Genomic DNA, 19,004 nt, shown 5'->3' with positions numbered 1-19,004 from the left:
CACACACACACACACACACACACACACACACACACACACACACACACGTTGGGAAGGGCGGACACAGAGGAAGGAAAATACTAATTTAATATCCTAAGAACTCTGGTGACCAGCACAAGAAATGATGCCTATTGGTACTTTGTCCCCAACAAAAGCTTTATATAACTGATAGCTGAAAGTACAATTTGGCATACTGAAGACGTGGAAAGCCCATGATGAGATAATATCAGAGAGACACTTGGTCTGGGAGGCTTAGGAGTCGAAAACTAATCCTAGTCTTGATTGTGCTTCCTTGAGGAAGCCCTTTGCCCTAAACCTTCGTTTCCCCTTACCCCATCAAACAGGTTCCTCATGACAAAGAATCAGTAAGGTTTCTAGAGCAAACTTCAGAGGTACCTGACCAGGTCAGCAAGGATCTGTAAATGCAGCATCTTAAGTATAGATTAAAATGGATATAAGGAAGAAGCAGGTTGAAACAGACTTCGCTGAGGAAGCAGAGACAAGAATTGAGGTAAGAGAAAATGTGAGAGAGACTTTCACATGTAACTCCCTCAGTTCAGCACTACACACAAATCCCTTGTTAAAAGGGCTCCTCAAGTAATATCGCCCTCACTCCTTTACCTCTAGGCAGGCTCCCTTCTAAACAGATCTAGGGGGCAGTCTAAAAATTTCTTAAACTTCCAAAGAAACTAATTCCCTAGAATTTATCCCAGTCTGTTAACTGGTTAAGAATACTGGTTAATGGTGGGGGAGGGGGGTGTGGGGGGTGGTGGGATGAATTGGGAGACTGGGATTGACATATATACACTAATATGTATGAAATAGATAACTAGTAAGCACCTGCTGTATAAAAAAATAAATCAAATAAAATTCAAAAATTAAAAAAAGATATGATTCACATACCATTTACTCATTTAAAATGTACAATTCAACTGTATTTAGTATATTCATAAAGTTATGCAACTCTCACCATAATCTAAGTTTAGAACATTTTTATCACCCCAAGGAAACCCCATACCCACTAGCAATCACTCCCCATCACTCTTCTCCTCCCATTAGCAGTAGGCAATTACTAATCTGATTTCTGTCTCTACACATTTGCCTATTCTAGACATTTGATATAAATGAAATCATATACTATGTGGTCTTTTGTAACTGGCTTCTTTCACTTAGCATATGTTTTCAAGGTTATCCATGTTGCAGCGTGTATCAGAGCTTTATTTCTTTTTATTGCCAAATTGTATTCCATTGTACGGATATGCCACATTTTGTTTATCCATTCAGAAGGAGATGGACATTTGAGTTGTTTCCACTGTTTAGCTATTGTGATAAAGCTGCTATAAATATTCATGTGCAAAAAAAAAAAAAGAATACTGGTTAACCGCTTGGTACAGAAAATGTCTTTAATAAGAGTTTAAAGCTTTCTACCTAGACTTAACCAACCCATATGATGGGAATGAATTATCCCTATCTTTGCCATTTTGAAAGAGGGGAATTGAAACCTGTTATTCTCTTTTACCTGATGAGGATCTGGGTGTGTACATGTGAAGAGCTGAAGGAAAAAAAAAAAAAGGCCTAGAGTTCAACTCAATTAAGGAAGGAGCTGGGAGCAAAACTCCTACACCCACATATATATATGTTAAAATCCCCAAATTGAAAAAGCGGGGGGGGGGGCGCAGTTTTGAGAGAAACGCTCTGGTTCAGTTCTAAAGAAAGGGTAATAGTATTTTATTTTTTTGAACAAGAGAAAAGGATCACATGGACAGGGGAGCGAAAAGGCGCCCTTTAGCCCCCAAAATTCTTATATAACCAGAGGAATAGTGGGCATCCCAGATCCTACAATAAGAATTCCCAAAGTTTAAATGAAGAGAGAAAGGAGAACAGAATAAGGAGTCGAGAATAAGGAAAAATATTCCACAATCCATGCTGACTCTATCAGGTATTCCAGAACTCTACATAGTAGGAAGCCGAAGAAGAAAATCGTGTTTTTTGAAGGAATATGACAGGGAATTATCAACGGAGAGTCACACTGTGACAACTGCCAGGAGGAGCCTGTGATGACAAACACCTGCACTCTACTCTGACAATTTGAGGCGAGTTTGGGGGGAACTCAAATCAGGATATCATCCACAATGATCATAATCAGAGGGAATCTGAAGGACCCCAATCCAGTACGCTCATGATCCTATGTGTCCTAAGGACTCCATGTGCTCCCTTCAACTTTCCACTGAATCTGCCCTCTCCCCGGCAGAGCTTCCTACTCTAAACCGAGGCTTTAGCTCCTGTACTAGGCCACACGCTTATTCCAGGGACCGGCAGAACGTTCGGACCCCGAGGATTACCCGGAACTCCCCTTCTATCCCCTCCCACTCAGGCTGAACCCCGACTCCCGGCCCCTCTGGACAACGCAACATCTCGGCCACCCCTCCAGCTCCTACCAAAATCAGCGCCTCCATCTTGCCCCGCAGCTGGTGCCGACGTGGAGCCGCAGAGACAACGCCGCCGCTGATTGGCCCTAAATCCTCATTAGATCCCGCCCACAATGAGGGTTATTGGGCTCCCAGGTGTCAGCTATTACTGTATTAACCAATCAGTGTACTAGCTTACTTAGCGGAAGCAAAGTGTCCAGCCAGAAGGTGCAGATATTTGATTGTCAGTTTAAACACTCAATAAAACAACAAAACCTCACTAATAAATGGGGCGGGAGGGTCAGTGGGGCGGGGTTGTTTCCATGGGGAACAGAGGAAGCGATTATTAATTTTCAATTGGCCGGGCTGAGGGCACATGATATCGTCGGCCGGATTTAGCAACTTTAATTCGCACTCCCTTTAGGGAGCGCTGTGTCTCTTTAGCCCTTGACACAGGCAGCTCTCGACGGAATCCTACCCTAATCCGCATTCCAGAGCCTCCATTAGGTCCCTGATGTCCACGGTTGCTTTGGGAAACACTGCTAGCTCGTCCTTCAGACTCGCTCAGGTCCCTTCAGCATACTCGCAGAAAGTCTGCACAGCCATAGAGTAAAGGCACAAGATGCCCAGCGTGTTATTTAGATAAACCAAGGCCTCTAGAGGTTGATTGCTAACAGTAACAATCTTCCTGAGGTGGAGTCCTAGACTTTGCTTGACCCAGGGAGTTTCTAAAAGCAGATTTTCTTTGGCCGGACGTGAAATGGGATGTTAGAGCTTTGGAGACTAGAGAGGGGAGAGTAGGAAGGACAAAGGGATAAAGAGTCCAGGATAAGGAAGGGTATAGGGAACAAAGCCTGCGGTTTTCCAGCAGGGACAAACCGTTGCAAAATGAGAAAAGAGAAGTTTACTGAATGCAGAGATTTCACAATAGGGAAGAATTTTGATGAAGTTTAGCTTTCCCCCACCCCTCAGTTCCTTGGCCCCTGACCCCCGCTTAGGTCAGCGACACCTTTTATTGCGTTATATTGTCCCCCAAAGGTTTTTGTGGGGTTTTTTTCTTCCATCTCTAAAAATTATGTCTTTAGGAACTCTCCAAGAAGAGCATCCAAACCCAGGAGTCTTTCTAATAATTTCAGAGCAGAGTCAGAGTGCCTAAGAGAAAAGTATAGAACAATACAAAACAAACTACAGAGCTAACATACGCTATGAAGGAAGATATATGATTTTCTGGTAAAGTTCCAGGTGACAGGCCCCAAATCTGGAACAAGCAAGGGTATATCCTTTATCTATTCCCATGAGGAGTCATTCAAACATTTAGCATTGTGCCTGGAATCACAAGATAGTCCTTGGCTTGGCAGTTTAATGATAATACTAACATTTATTGACCACTTACTATGTACCAGGCACATGCTAAATCTTTGAATACATTATTTAATATATTTTTTTAAAAACTTATGAAGTAGATGGTTATTACTCCCATTTTACAAATGAGAAAAGTGGAGCTCAGAGCAGTTAAATAATTTACTTAGGCCATACAACTATTAATTGACAGCTATACATTTGGGCATAGGAGGTCTGGTTCTAAAACCATGCTCTAACCCACAATCTACTCCTCTGACCTGTAATACAGCCTCCCTGTATCCCAGTCCTACCTGAAGTACCCTATACCAGTGCCAGATGTTCTATAGGGACCAGGAGGAGGAAAAATAAGTGATGTGGTTTGTTTGGGGGAGGGGGTTGGCTCCTCTTTCTTTGTGGAGTAACTGACAAATTTTAACAGTCAGACATTGTTCCAGAAGATGGCTGATTCTTAGCTCTCCAGCCTCTTGAGTAAATGTGCTGTGGAGGGAAGACAACTGGCTGGATAAGAGACATTAGTTCTTGTTGTGACTTTGCCTTAATAAAGTCCTTGTACCCTCTCTGGACTACAGCTGCCACTTTTGGAAAATGGGGAGGCTCAGACCAGAGTTGTTGTTTTTTTTGTTTTTTTTTTTTGTTATTTTTTTGCAGTACGCAGGCCTCTCACTGTTGTGGCCTCTCCCCTTGCGGAGCACAGGCTCTGGACGCGTGTGCTCAGCGGCCATGGCTCACGGGCCCAGCCACTCCGCGGCATGTGGGATCTTCCCAGTCCGGGGCACAAACCCGTGTCCCCTGCATTGGCAGGCGGACTCTCAACCACTGCACCACCAGGGAAACCCCAAACGACAGTTTTTTCGGGTCCTACCTAGCGTTAAAGCTCTACGGTCATTGCTGTTCCTGCTTCCCTCTCCCCTTCACCTGGAAAACCTTTAAGAACCAATCAAATGGAAAATGCATGTTGCCCTCCCCCTACTGTCTCTATATACCCACATAGAATAAAATCATGTATATATGGTTACAAGCAGTTTATTAAAAATATGTGGAGGAGAAGACTGGAAGTAAATACACCAAAATGTAACCAGTGGCTGTTTTGAAGTGCTAGGACTTTTTTCAATGTTTCCATATTTTCTTTTTTTTTAATTAATAATTAATTTATTTCTTCATTGCCATGAGCGGCTTTCTCTAGTTGCGGCAAGCGGGGGCTACTCTTCGTTGCGGTGCGAGGGCTTCTCATTTTGGTGGCTTCTCTTGTTGCGGAGCACTGGGTCTAGGCTCACGGGCTTCAGTAGTTGTGGCGTGTGGGCTCAGTAGTTGTGGCTCACAGGCTCTAGAGCGCAGCCTCAGTAGTTGTGGTGCACGGGCTTAGCTGCTCTGTGGCATGTGGGATCTTCCCGGACAAGGACTCGAACCCATGTCCCTTGCATTGGCAGGCAGTTTCTTAACCACTGTGCCACCACGAGAGCCTGTTTCCATGTTTTACAGGTGTCCTAAAATGTGTGGATGCGGGGGGATTCCCTGGAAGCCCTCGCACCACAATGAAGAGCAGCCCCCGCTCGACGCAACTAGAGAAAGCCTGCGCGCAGCAATGAAGATCCAATGCAGCAAAAAATAAATACATAAATAAATAAATTTTTTTAAATGTGTGGGTAGGGCTTCCCTCGTGGCGCAGCGATTGAGCGTCCGCCTGCCAATGTAGGGGACACGGGTTCGTGCCCCGGTCCGGGAAGATCACACATGCCGCGGAGTGGCTGGGCCCGTGAGCCATGGCCGCTGAGCCTGTGCGTCTGGAGCCTGTGCCCCGCAACGGGAGAGGCCACAACAGTGAGAGGCCCGCGTACCGCAAAAAAAAAATGTGTGGGTGCTGTTTCAAAAGGAGAAAAATAAGCTATTTTTTTAAAGGATAAAATCAATCAATATCCTCTCCCATGAAGCCTTCCATGATATCCCCAGGTGGAGTTGGACACTTCCTCCTTGCTGCCATCCATGGCTCTGGTCATAGTCATGTTGTAATACATCAATCTAAGTCATCAGACTTGCCATCTGGGGCAGTGCTTTGTCCCATTCATTTTATTTCCTTAGCACCTAGCCCTCAATTCGTAAATACTCAAACAGTGTTTACTGAATGGAATGAATATTTGTGAAAATGCAAAATATAAAGAAGAATGAGCAATATCAAAGGGGAGTTTAGGATTAAATGCCAGATAAGGGGCACAGATATTGAGAAGGAAGTGATCCCTGGGGATTTGGGGGTGGAGATGTCAAAGTTCAGGAGAAAAGGAGGTGTTGAGTTAGGACTTGATTCATTCATGCATTGATGGAATGATAGGTAGGGTTTGGTATGAACAAAGGGATAGAGGCTGGGATGTGTAAGAAATTTTTTTTCACTTTTTAAATTGTAAAATTAATTAAAATATTTTCATTTATTTTTTATTAATAACATAAAATTTGCCATTTTAACCATTTTTAAGTGTAAAGTTCAGTGGCATTAAGTATATTCATATTGTTACACAACCATCACCACTCTCCATCTCCAGAACTTTTTATTATCACAAACTGAAGCTCTGAACCCATAAGCAATGACTCTTCATTCTCCCTCCCCTTCCCCAGCCTTTGGTGACCACTATTCTACTTCTGTCTCTACGAATTTGACTATTCTAGTACCTTATGTAAGTGAAATCATATAATATTTGTCCTTGTGTGTCCGGCTTATTTCACTTAATATAATGTCTTCATGGTTGTGTAAATCTTTGAGGGATTGATTTCATGGGACAGAGGATTCAAATAAAGAAATGGGAAAGAAGCTGGAGAGGAAACTGGAAAGGTAGCCAGATTGTGAAACACCTTGAATGCAAACTTAGGTAGCTGCTGTAGTGGGACCAGATGATTGTGGGAGTTGAAACTGTTATGCTCTCTTGGGAAGTATTATGGCAATATCCTGTAAAATTAAACGTGGACACATCCTCTCCTAGAGAATTCAAAACACAGCCAGCACATAATGATACATACATAAGAACACATATTGCAACATTGTTGATAATGGTAAAAAAATAATTATTGTCTATCAATAGGGGAATAGCTGAATAAATTATTGTACACCCGGACTGTAGAATAATATGCAGTTTATAAAAAATGTATGTTAGAGCTGTTGCATTTACCTGGAGAAATGGCAATGGCATTTTAAATGACAAAAATAAGTTGCAGAGGGGAACTTCCCTGGTGGTCCAGTGGTTAAGACCCTGCCCTTCCACTACAGGGGGCACAGATTCAATCCCTGGTTGGGGGATCCCACATGCCTAGCAGTGAGTCAAAAAAAAAAAAAGAAAAAGAAAAGTTGCAGAGGAATTTATGTGGTATGATTCCATTTTATTCATTAAAAAGTAAGACTCTAATCATGAGTAAATGTTTCTTTCTATTCATTCAACAAATATTTATTGAATGCCGTCAGTGGGCCAGCCTTTCATTCTGGGATACAAAACAAACAAGTATCGTGAAACTTGCATTCTAGTTGAGAAGCAGAAGCAGACAATAACCAAAGAAATAAGTAAACTCTATAGAAGTTTAGGTAGTGATAAGTGTCATGGAGAAAACGAAAACTGAAAAGGAGGCTGGGGGCAATTCCACTATGTTGCACAATTTGGAGTGCTACCACTCACATTGTGGAGAAGTGCCCTCACTTTTTTTTGGGGGGGGGTACGCAGGCCTCTCACTGTTGTGGCCTCTCCCCTTGCGGAGCACAGGCTCCGGACGCGCAGGCTCAGCGGCCATGGCTCACGGGCCCAGCCGCTCCGCGGCATGTAGGATCTTCCCGGACCGGGGCACGAACCCGTGTCCCCTGCATCGGCAGGCGGACTCTCAACCACTGCGCCACCAGGGAAGCCGGCCCTCACTTTTTTTTATGGCCATTTATTGGGGGGCGGGGGAAGCCAGCACCGCGAGGCTTGAAGGATCTTAGTTCCCCCCACCAGGGATCTAACCCATGCTCCCTGAAATGGAAGCTGGAAATCTTAACCTCTGGACTGCCAGGGAAGTCCATGAAGTGGTGTTTCATTGTGGTTTTGATTTGCATTTTCCTAATGACTAATGATTTGAGCATATTTTCATGTGCTTGTTGGCCATTTGGATAACCTTTAGAGAAATATCTATTCAAGACATTTACCCATTTTTTAATTGGATTGTTTTTCTTTTTGTTGGTGAGCTCTAAGAGTTCTTTATATATTCTGGACACTAGACCCTTATCAGATATATGAGTTGCAAGTATTTTCTCCTATTTTGTAGGTTGTATGGAACAGATTTCAAGATGATTAATTTGACAACTACAGAGTTGCAGGAAAGATTGGAGGAGAAATGAAAGGCAGTAAGACCGACTAGGAAGTCATTGCACTTCTTCAGTTTGCAGTGAACGCAAAATAGTAACAGTAGGAAAATGCCCCCAAAAGATTGTGTACCACAAGTGAAATTAGGAAAAGTCAAAGTGTAATGGATGAGAGCCATATTTAGAAGGAGCAAATAACTTGGTGTAGTTTCAGGAAAGCATAATTCTTTTTTTTTTTTTTTTAATTTATTTTATTTATTTATTTTTGGCTGCTTTGGGTCTTCGTTCCTGCATCAGGCTTTCTCTAGCTGCAGCGAGCAGGGGCTACTCTTCGTTGTGGTGCGCAAGCTTCTCACTGTGGTGGCTTCTCTTGTTGCGGAGCATGGGCTCTAGGTGCCTGGGCCTCAGTAATTGGGGCACATGGGCCCAGCTGCTCGCGGCATGTGGGATCTTCCCGGACCAGGGCTCGAACCCGTGTTCCCTGCATTGGCAGGCGGATTCTTAACCACTGCACCACCACGGAAGCCCAGGAAAGCATAATTCTATCAACATATCTAAAGCTCTAGCAGCCTAATCACTTAAAGTAAAATGGCTGAAGCCCTAACACAATCAGACTCTAACCCAATCAATTATAATAAAATGGCTGAAGTGAACATAAACAGAATCAGTTATATTAACTTGGCTGGAGCTGAAACCCAATCAATTGAATTGTACCTTGTCTTCATAGAAGGGAGAGATAATCTGCATAGAATTCTCCCTCTCCAACCAAAAAAAAAAAAAATTTTTTTTTGTCACTATGTCTCCTGCGATGTTTAGGGAAGAGCATGCCATTTGGCCAAGTGAATATCTTATATATTTACAAAGGTGAGGGATGCAGTTCTATTAGACATTAAAATTATCCAGCTAATTTGAATCACTTGTTCACTAAACAACCTTCTAATTATAATATTTGACTTCCAAAATTGCCAACTATTTCTATCAGTCAATAGAATTGCCTAGGCTACTGTAAGTTTTATGTCGAACTATGTAAATGAACTGTATGGCTTATATATCATGCTCTTTTAAGTTTAGTCATCATAAGTGGGCTCTCCCAAGATGAATTAATTGACCAAAATCAGCTTCTGGGAATTGACGCTGAGGTTCGGATTCACTTAAAGAAAAAAACGAAAACAAAAAACAACTATGTTTCTATCTCTTACCACTCTAACATAAACCTAAGTGTGGAAGGAACCATATTTCATGTCCTCAGAGAGAGATAGTGAGAGGAGTTTTTGTTGTTCTGTTTTTCCATTCTAGAATGGGACCAGAGACTCAGAAAAGTGACTCAAATTGCCTAGGGCCATACGCAGTTCACAAGATTGACTGAAGCTGAAACCTAATCATTTGAATTGTACTTTGTCTTCATAGAAGGAGATAGTCTGCATAGAATTCCCCTCCTCGGCTTTCTTGGTGGCACAGTGGTTAAGAATCCGCCTGCCAGTGCAGGGGACACGGGTTCGATCCCTGGTCTGGGAAGATCCCACGTGCCGCGGAGCAACTAAGTCCGTGCGCCACAACTACTGAGCCTGCGTTCTAGAGCCCGCGAGCCACAACTACTGAGTCCGCGAGTCACAACTACTGAAGCCTGTGCGCCTAGAGCCTGTGCTCCACAACAAAAGAAGCCACCGCAGTGAGAAGCCCGCGCACCGCAACGAAGAGTAGCTCCCACTCGCTGCAACTAGAGAAAGCCCGCGCGCAGCAATGAAGACCCAATTCAGCCAAAAATAAATAAATTAAATAAATTAAAAAAAAAAAGAATTCCCCTCCTCAACAACAACAACAAAAAGTTGTCAATATTTCTCCAGTGATGTTTAGGAAAGAAGATTCTCTGTTTGGCACATGAAAAGATGTTCAACTAATAATAATCACTAATTATTAGAGAAATGCAAATCAAAACTATAATGAGGTATCACCTCACACCAGTCAGAGTGGCTATCATCAAAAAGTCTACAAATAATAAATGCTGGAGAGGGTGTGGAGAAAAGGGAACCCTCCTACACTGTTGGTGGGAATGTAAATTGGAACATCCACTATGGAGAACAGTATGGAGGTTCCTTAAAAAACTAAAAACTGAGTTACCATATAATCCTGCAATCCTATTCCTGGGCAAATATCCAAAGAAAACTATAATTCGAAAAGATAGGGGGGCTTCCCTGGTGGCGCAGTTGTTGACAGTCTGCCTGCCGATGCAGGGGACGCGGGTTCATGCCCCGGTCCAGGAAGATCCCACGTGCCGTGGAGCGGCTGGGCCCGTGAGCCATGGCCGCTGAGCATGGGCGTCCGGAGCCTGTGCTCCGCAACGGGAGAGGTCACAACAGTGAGAGGTCTGCATACCGCAAAAAATAAATAAATAAATTAAAAAGATAGGGACTTCCCTGGTGGTCCAGTGGTTAAGAACCCGTCTTGCAATGCAGAGGACGCTGGTTCAATCCCTGGTCAAGGAACTAAGATCCCACATGCCACAGGGTAACTAAGCCCACGCACAGCAACTACAGAACCCCACGCTCTGGAGCCCACGCGCCACAACTAGAGAGGAGTCCACGCACCACAACGAAGAGCCCAAGTGCTGCAACTAAGACCCAACGCAGCCAAAAATTAATAAATATATAGTAATAATAAAAAAGATACATACACCCCAATGTTCATTGAAGCACTATTTGTAAAAGCCAAGGTATGGAAGCAACCTAAATGTCCATCGACAGATAAATGGATAAAAAAATGTGGTATAGGGCTCCCCTGGTGGCGCAGTGTATAAGACTACGCCTGCCAATGCAGGGGACACGGCTTTGTTCCCTGGTCCGGGAAGATCCCACATGCCGCGGAGCAATTAAGCCCGTGCGCCACAACTACTGAAGCCCGCGTGCCTAGAGCCCGTGCTCCGCAACAAGAGAAGCCACTGCAATGAGAAGCCCACGCACCGCAACCGAGTAGCCCCTGCTCACTGCAACTAGAGAAAGCCCGCGTGCAGCAACAAAGAACCAACACAGCTAATAATAATAATAATAATAAAAGATGTGGTATATAAATACAATGCAATATTACTCAGCCATAAAAAAGGATGAAATAATGCCATTGCAGCGACATGGATGGACCTAGAGATTATCATACTAAGTGAAGTAAATCAGACCAAGAAAGACAAATATATGATATCACTTATATGTGGAATCTAAAAAAAAAAATGATACAAATGAACTTATGTACAAAACAGAAATGGACCCAGAGACACAGAAAACAAACTTATGGTTACCAAAGCGGAAAGGAGTGGGGGAAGGGATAAATTAGGAGTTTGGGATTAGCATATACACACTACTCTATATAAAATAGATAACCAACAAGGACCTGCTGTATAGCACAGGGAACTGTACTCAATAAAAATAAATAAATTAAAAAAATTTTTAAATAAGCAAATTCCCTGGTGGTCCAGTGGTTAGGACTTGGCGCTTTCACTGCCATGGCCCGGGGTCAATCCCTGGTTGGGGAACTAAGATCTCTCAATCCTTCTACAGCCAAAAACAAAAAAACCCAAAAAGCCAAAGGAGATGAATGCATTTCTATTAGCTGAGCACTCTAACTCCTAGCCCAGGGCTTGCTCTGCCTCTTGCTAAAGCAATCATAGATTGCTTCTACTCCAGCCACTGCAGAATGGGAAACAGCACAAACAGCGGTAATCACAGACAGCAGTGTTGGCAGCTACAGCTTACGGCCTGGAGATGTGGGCACATGCCCTCTACAGGATGACTGGTGAGGACACCTCCCTCAAGTCTTGGGTGCTCAGTGGGGCACTCCCTGACAGTGAAGCAGGTCTTAAGGAAACAGAAGAAGGTAGCATCTTTCTGACCTAATAACAGCCTGGCTTTGTCTCAGAGGTGTAGGAAGTGTCTCCCCAACATACAGCTATGATGGAACTTAAGACGTAAAGAGGAAGCTTCCTGGGATTATATAGCTGCTGTTTTCATCCAAGGGAATGGGTGGGGAGTTCTACCTGGATGAACTCTTAAGACTGCCACCTTGTGATTCAGCCGTACCTCTGAATTATTTTATCATTCTTCCTCATGACCGAATCCATGCAGTCGGCATCATTTTGCTGTGGTGCAGAATTGAATGTTAGCTGTGCACTCAGAGGAATCTAATTTTCTCAGCTCTTCACAGAGCTGAGAGGGTATGGCTAGGAACAGGGATACTACTTTCATCTTAATAAGGTAGAAGGTCAAGCATGTAGATGCAAGTAAGCTGGTAGATTTGGTATTGGAAAGATAGGACAGTCTCATCTAATCGCATCTATTTTATCAATGAAATATGGGCAAGGTCATCTGCTGAGAGGGAAGTGGAGGGGGTGTTGGAGATTTTAGAAGAGAGAAAGTGTGAAATAGTTATTGAGCAGAGTAGAAAAAAGAATTTACTAGGGAACTATAGAATTATTTGGCAATGTTGAGTTTGGGGGGCATAAATTTGAAGTATACTAGTCAGCAAGATTCTGAGATTTCCTCCATCAATATTTAGCTGCCCAGGTATAGATGTGGAGAAGCTGAATTGTTGGACTTAACCAGAAATGTTTTGTTTGGTTTTGTTTTGCTTTCCAGGAAAGTTCAGTGGAGACGGAGAGGGGCAAGGAAATTTACAGTGTCTACAAGTTTGTAGTTCTGGCTATGAAGGGGAGTGGATGGATTATTTTAAAAATAAAATTAAAAGTAGTACAAATGGTTTAGAGGTCCTTGAGGCAGGAAGGTATTAGGATGGAGGAGGGGTGTTAGGGTATGAGAAGGAAAGGCAGATGGTAAACAGAGAATGGGTTTTTTTGGCCATGCCTCACAGCTTGCAGGATCTTAGTTCAAACCCAGACCCTGGCAGTGAAAGTGCCGCGTCCTAAACACTGGACAACAAGGGAATACATACTTTCAGTTTCAGAGGATTTTATCTGGATTGAATTGCTCCAGCTCACTCTTCTTTTCCAACCCTTGGTTTTCCCTTCTTCCTTCTTTCCATCTCTCCTCCCACCAGAGAGAGAGAGGCAATGAAGTCTGCTTTTCATTTCCTGTCTGGACGACTGAGAGGCTGGCTCTCCACCAATCCTCAGATGGATCTCTCTTTTTCTCTCTCTCCATTCTGGAAAAGGGAAGCTGATATTTGGGGGATGATGTGGCCCAGGAGCCCTTGACCTTCCTCCCCGTGGGTATCTCATTCTCTGGCAAATGATCTCTTTGGGGAAAACAAGGCCAGAGATAGCAGCAACCAGGCTAGGAACGTGGTTTCAGCTGCAACCAGAAAGAGCACAGACAAGAACCAGGGAGAGTGGGAGGCCCTGGTGTGGAGACAGCCTTCAGGGGAAGAACTTTCAGCACCAGAGAATTTGAGCAGTGGCCCAGAGACACTGAGCAAATTAGACAACCCTCATCCTGGCTCTCCATCACCATACATGAGACTTGGGGAATCAAAGGGACCCAGGCTCACACAGTGAAGACAATCCCAGGATGCTCCCTTCTTGTTGGTTTGGCCCAGATGGTCATTCCAAGAGACTGGAAGCACCTCAGGAAAGCCCTCTGAGTCTTCCCAGGGAGGGCCAGACCAACCTGCCCCAGGGTCCTTGGAAGGAAAGGACTATCTGAGAACTTTGATAGGCAACTAGACTCCTGGCAGGGAGTGGGCCCTGAGCCTGGTCACCATGACCTACCCTACTGTCCCAGGGAAGTGTGGGAAACTTCCCCTCCACCCAAACCTCCTTTTATACCCCTGGACTTCCAGACTCTGTAACTGATCAAACCTTTATAGACTTTCCCCTCACAGCTATGTATTTACACATATTGTTTCTTCTTCCCAGAATTCTGTCCCCCATTTTTCTCCCTAGAAAATTCAGATTCTTCTTTTTTCAAGACTAGTTGAAAGGTTACCTCCTCCCTGAGGCCTTCATTGAGAAAGTTAGTCGCTCCTTTTTCTCTATTTCCCGGAATGTAACTTATTCATTCTCATATCACATCACATGTTTACACATGAGTCTGCCCAAAGGCAAGGCTCACTCTTTTTTTTTAATATTATTTATTTGAACCAATTTAGCACTTTATTCATTTTAGTTGGTGTGGCATTTATTTTACTTATTCATTTTCCCTATTATTATTACTATTATTTGGCTGCGTAGGGTCTTAGTTGCGGCATACGGGATCTTTGTTGAGGCATGCGGGGTCTTTTCCTTACAGCAAGCGGTCCACTCGGGTTTCTCCCTAGGTGTGGAGCGGGCTCCAGAGTGCACGGGCTCTGTATTTTGAACCGCGTGGGCCCTCTCGTTGAGGCGCGCAAGCTCTGTAGTTGTGGCACGCGGGCTTAGCTGCTCCCGCCCCGGCATGTGGGATCTTAGTTCCCCAACCAGGGATCGAACCCGTGTCCCTTGCATTGGAAGGCGGATTCTTAACCAGTGGACCAGCAGGGAGTCCCAAATCTCACTCTTTTTTTTTTTTTTTTTTTTTTGCGGTAGGCGGGCCTCTCACTGCTGTGGCCTCTTACCCTTGCGGAGCACAGGCTCCCGACGCGCAGGCTCAGCGGCCACGGCTCACTGGCCCAGCTGCTCCGCGGCATGTGGGATCTTCCCGGACCGGGTCACGAACCCGTGTCCCCTGCATCGGCAGGCGGACTCTCAACCACTGTGCCACCAGGGAAGCCCCCAAAGCTCACTCTTTAGTCATCTTGGTATCCTCCAAATTCAGCAATCTGTTAAATACTCTATAAATATTTGTTGAGTGAGTGACGTATATTGTACTCAGAACTAGACACCTTGAGGTATATATAAAAAAGACAAAACATAAAATGCAGCCCCTCACAAGAAATTTACCCATTAGTTAACAATAAGTTAATTTAATATATTTATTTGATAATAATAGATGTACCATATATGTGCCATTTAATAGTGCTTACTATATCCCAGACACTGAGTCACTAAATTAAACATACATACCCAGTTGTTAACTTCTCACAATAACATGTAAGGTAAGTATTGTTACTATCCCTAAATTACAGATGGGTAAAATTAGGCTCAGAGAGATTAAAGAATTTGCTTGAGATCTCAAAGTGACTGTCAGAGCCAAGATTTGAATGCAGGCATTTCTGATTCTAAAACTCGTGCTCTTCACCATTAAACTACGATGCTCATGATAAGTTTTGTATAATACTGTTTATGTCATCACTATTACAAGATGATGTAACAAAACACAAAATCATATGGTTCAATTGGAAAAGAAACAAATTTTTTTATAAATTTATTTATATTTTTTATTTTATTTATTTGGCTGCATTGGGTCTTCATTGCTGCGTGCAGGTTTTCTCTAGTTGTGGCGAGTGGGGGCCACTCTTCGTTGTGGTGTGCAGGCTTCTCATTGAGGTGTCTTCTCTTGTTGTGGAGCATGGGCTCTAGGCACGCGGGCTTCAGTAGTCGTGGCACGTGGGCTCAGTAGTTGTGGCTCATGGGCTCTAGAGCACAGGCTCAGTAGTTGTGGTGCACGGGCTTAGTTGCTCTGGGGCATGTGGGATCTTCCCGGACCAGGGCTCAAACCCATGTCCCCTGCGTTGGCAGGCGGATTCTTAACCACTGTGCCACCAGGGAAGTCCCAGAAAAGAAAATATTTAAATGAGGTTATTAATTCTCTGGTACATATAATAATTGCAGAAGGAGTTAGACAAGAGAAATATGTGTAAGTGTTGAGGTAGCCAGAGAAAATGTTGTGGAGACAGAACTTGAACTGAGCTGGGTCTTGGAGAGTAGATCAGAGGAAGGGATCCAACATCAATGTCCTTTGTGTATAAGCACTATGTGTACATTGTCTCATCTGATCCCTAACAAGAAGCTCTGTTCTCCCCAGTTACCAAGGGGAAACCGAGGCTCAAGGAAGCTATATAATTTGCCCAAGTCCACACTGCTAAGTGTGAGCTGAGACTCAAACCCAGATCTCTTTTCCACTCTGTACTGCCCCTGGTTGGTAAAAAGGGCCAAGGAGAGCATTCTGGTGCAAGGGGGCAGGAAGAGCAAAGACAGGAGGCTGGAATGAGCAGGATGCCTGTTTAAAGGAGGAAATAGTCAGGCATCAAGCCTCCCATCCTCTAAGGAGGAGAGGGTGGGACTTCCTAGGCAGCTCCGCCCACTGCAGAGGATTGCAACAGGGTGGGGTGGGGGTGGGGGTTTTGGGGTTCCTGGAAGGTGACTGAAGCCTGTAAGGCTGGCACCATGCCCATGGTGTGGCTACAACTGGCCCCGCCCAGTAGTGCTGGGGTGGGAGAGCCATGGTCCCAGAGCTAGTTCCTGGAAGTGTACCACCCCTCCCCCCAAACACTGCAGCATCCTGGTCCTGGTTCTCTCCCAGAACCAGGCTGCCTACCGGCTTCAGTTCTGGCCCAGGTATCTCTCCGCCAGAGTCTGGCTTCCAGATAGACTGTTCTCAATTCCCAAGCCCCTGAGGCACTCTGGGCTCCAGGTTTCTAAGCTTCTATCTCCTAATAATAACAGACTCACTTTCTTATTGATCTCTTTTTAGCTTCCCCAAAACTCCATTATCTCCATTCTCCCCGGTGAGGAAACAAGGCTCAGAAAGGTTGAGCTGCCCAAAGCCACGTAACCCGTGAATGCAGGGACTCAAGTCCAGGTTTTAAGGTTCAAGATCTGACCCTCCCTCATTCTCCTCTACACCATGCAACCTACTCCTCTCTCTAGATTTAGAATTAAGCTCCAGGGGTTATTTCTTCTGGACTATTCTGGACTCATTTATCAGCCTTCATCTGTTTCGGATTCAGTGTGGGGCTCTGCTAGCAGGGCATAACCCATAGTCGCCCAGGTCTGGGAACCTCAGTCCTACCCAACTCTCTGGACCCTTTTGGCCTGAGAGTGGGGCTCAATGTCCTCAACTCCTGAGTCAATCCTCTAAGAATTCTTATCTGTGGAAAGGAACCTCTTCAAAGACTTTTTTATTCTATCCTCACCCAAACCAGAACACAAGGAAAAACCAGTGGATGGCTTAGGAGATCTGTCTCCACCATCTGGGCCTCAGTTTTTATCTCCCTTTTCTTACTTTAGTAAAAGGGGCCTCACTATTCCCTGGTCCCAGACCCCCTCCAACACCTCCCCCAGCCATCCGGGGTAACCGCCGGGCTCTGCAGCCTAGGATAACGCCCAGCCCTCCCTTGCACCCTGTGGCTGCCTCCCTTTCCGTCTGTTGAGAGAGGAAGCCAGGGGGCGGCGGGTGCAACCCTGCAGGGCACTGATAAAAGGGCAGCCCTGCCCCCGCCCCCTGGGGCCACTGCGGTCAGCCCAGCAGGCAAGCAGGCTAGGCAGCCAGCTCCCTCCAGGACCTGTGGCCCTCCCCAGGTTCCACCTCTAGCCACCCCGCCCTACTCGGGAAGCTGGTTGCATAACCCAGCGGGGTGTTTGGCAACACTGCTTGTGGCTTGCCCTGATGGTGGTGGTGGTGGTGTGCACACGTGCTGGGGTGAGGGTGGGGTGGATTGACGGGGGGTGATGACAAGTCAGCCTTTTGGGGGTGCCTGAGCAGCATAGATGGAGAATGGTATAACAGTAAAGATATGTGGTCATGTTTTTCTCCATATTCTGTCTCCGCCACCTTTGCTGAAGGAGGAGAATCTTAGGTATCCCATCTTAGGGATAGGAAAATCTTAGGTATCCTGGCTTGCCCAGCCGCAGACACTATCCAACCCATTCAGGCTCCTAATCCCCTGCTCATCTTACATCAAGCGAAAGAGATTTAAGATAGAAGGAGGTTGACTCTGGACCTCAGGGATCTGAGAGGAGGGAGCTAAAGGAATCATCCGCCCCCCCCCCCGAGGGCTATAAAGAGCGTTCTGGAGGCAGGACAGAGCCTGGGAACCGCAGTAACAGCCTCTTCCTATGGGAGGGGAGTGGAGTGAGGTGGGAGAGACACTCTGGCCCGTCGCCTAAATGAGGGCTGTCTGTTCACTTAGCTCAGCCTGCACGACCATGCCTGTCCCCGCAAACAAGAAAACTGCTTCAAACACATCTATGACCCGTGCACGGGATGAAATACAACCTCCCTAGTTTAACTTTCAGGACTTTACTATCTAGCCCCAGTCAAATTTCCCAGGCTTACCTTTTACTACTTGCTACCTCACACCCCATCCTAGGAAACCCAAAATACTCCTCTGTGTTTGATGTTTCTATGTCTTCACACCTTTGTTTGGAATACCCTTCTCCCCTTCTTTTCCTGGTGAACCCTGAGTCATTCTCCACAGCCCAACTCAATTGTCATCTTCTCTGTGAAGCTGGCTATGAATTTCACAAGCAGCAGTTCAGCTCCATAGCACTTTATATAGACCTTTATTACTGGAATTCCCTGCCTAGACTGTTAATGAGGACACAGACTATGTCTTATTCATCTTTGTGTTCCTGGAGTAGGAAACATGGTAGATACAAAATAAATATTTGTTGAATGAATGAATGAACGAGTAGACACTCAGTAAATATCCATTCATTCATTGAACAACTTGTGTTATCCATAGTTGTATCTGCAATGCCACAAATAACGTCCTGAACTGGTAGCTTTCATTCAGTAAATGTTTGTCGACTAGCTGTAACCCGATATCATTACTGAATCAGTCACAAGTGTGACTATCTCCACCCCTCATCCCCTCTGAGGGGCCCAAATAAGTATATAAATGAGAAAGCTATCTGAATGCTCATGTATGTGACCCAGATTCATACCCAGGTCATCAAGAGATTCTGAACCCACTTGTAACATGCAATGAAGCCAGGGGTCACCTCCTGCCCTACACAGATCATGCCTGTAGAATTATGATCTCCTGGGATGGGGATGGAATTCAAAACACTGAACCATGGGTTTGGCATGGGTGTTGATCAAACCCCCACACACAGGCTGCAAGGA

The 19,004-nt window shown here is 45.0% G+C and overlaps 1 protein-coding gene across 2 annotated transcripts in view; it reads right to left on the bottom strand.

Annotated features, from left to right (window-relative positions):
- COPZ1 (coatomer protein complex subunit zeta 1) overlaps positions 1–2,483 on the bottom strand; it is a 19,609-nt gene extending 17,126 nt beyond the window's left edge. Inside the window, exon 1 of one of the 2 annotated variants that reach the window (XM_029206225.1) lies at positions 2,439–2,483. In XM_029206225.1, coding sequence (XP_029062058.1) covers positions 2,439–2,456 — 18 coding nt within the window. In that variant the 5' untranslated portion in view covers positions 2,457–2,483. The remainder of the gene's footprint in view (positions 1–2,438) is intronic. The other variant, XM_029206224.1, reaches the window with a different exon arrangement.
- Positions 2,484–19,004: the final 16,521 nt, after the last annotated feature.

This window comes from Monodon monoceros, unplaced genomic scaffold (assembly GCF_005190385.1).
Source record: "Monodon monoceros isolate NGI ecotype Baffin Bay Population unplaced genomic scaffold, NGI_Narwhal_1 Super_Scaffold_6, whole genome shotgun sequence".
Taxonomy (NCBI): Eukaryota; Metazoa; Chordata; class Mammalia; order Artiodactyla; family Monodontidae; genus Monodon; species Monodon monoceros.
This window is presented reverse-complemented; position numbering and strand designations above follow the sequence as displayed.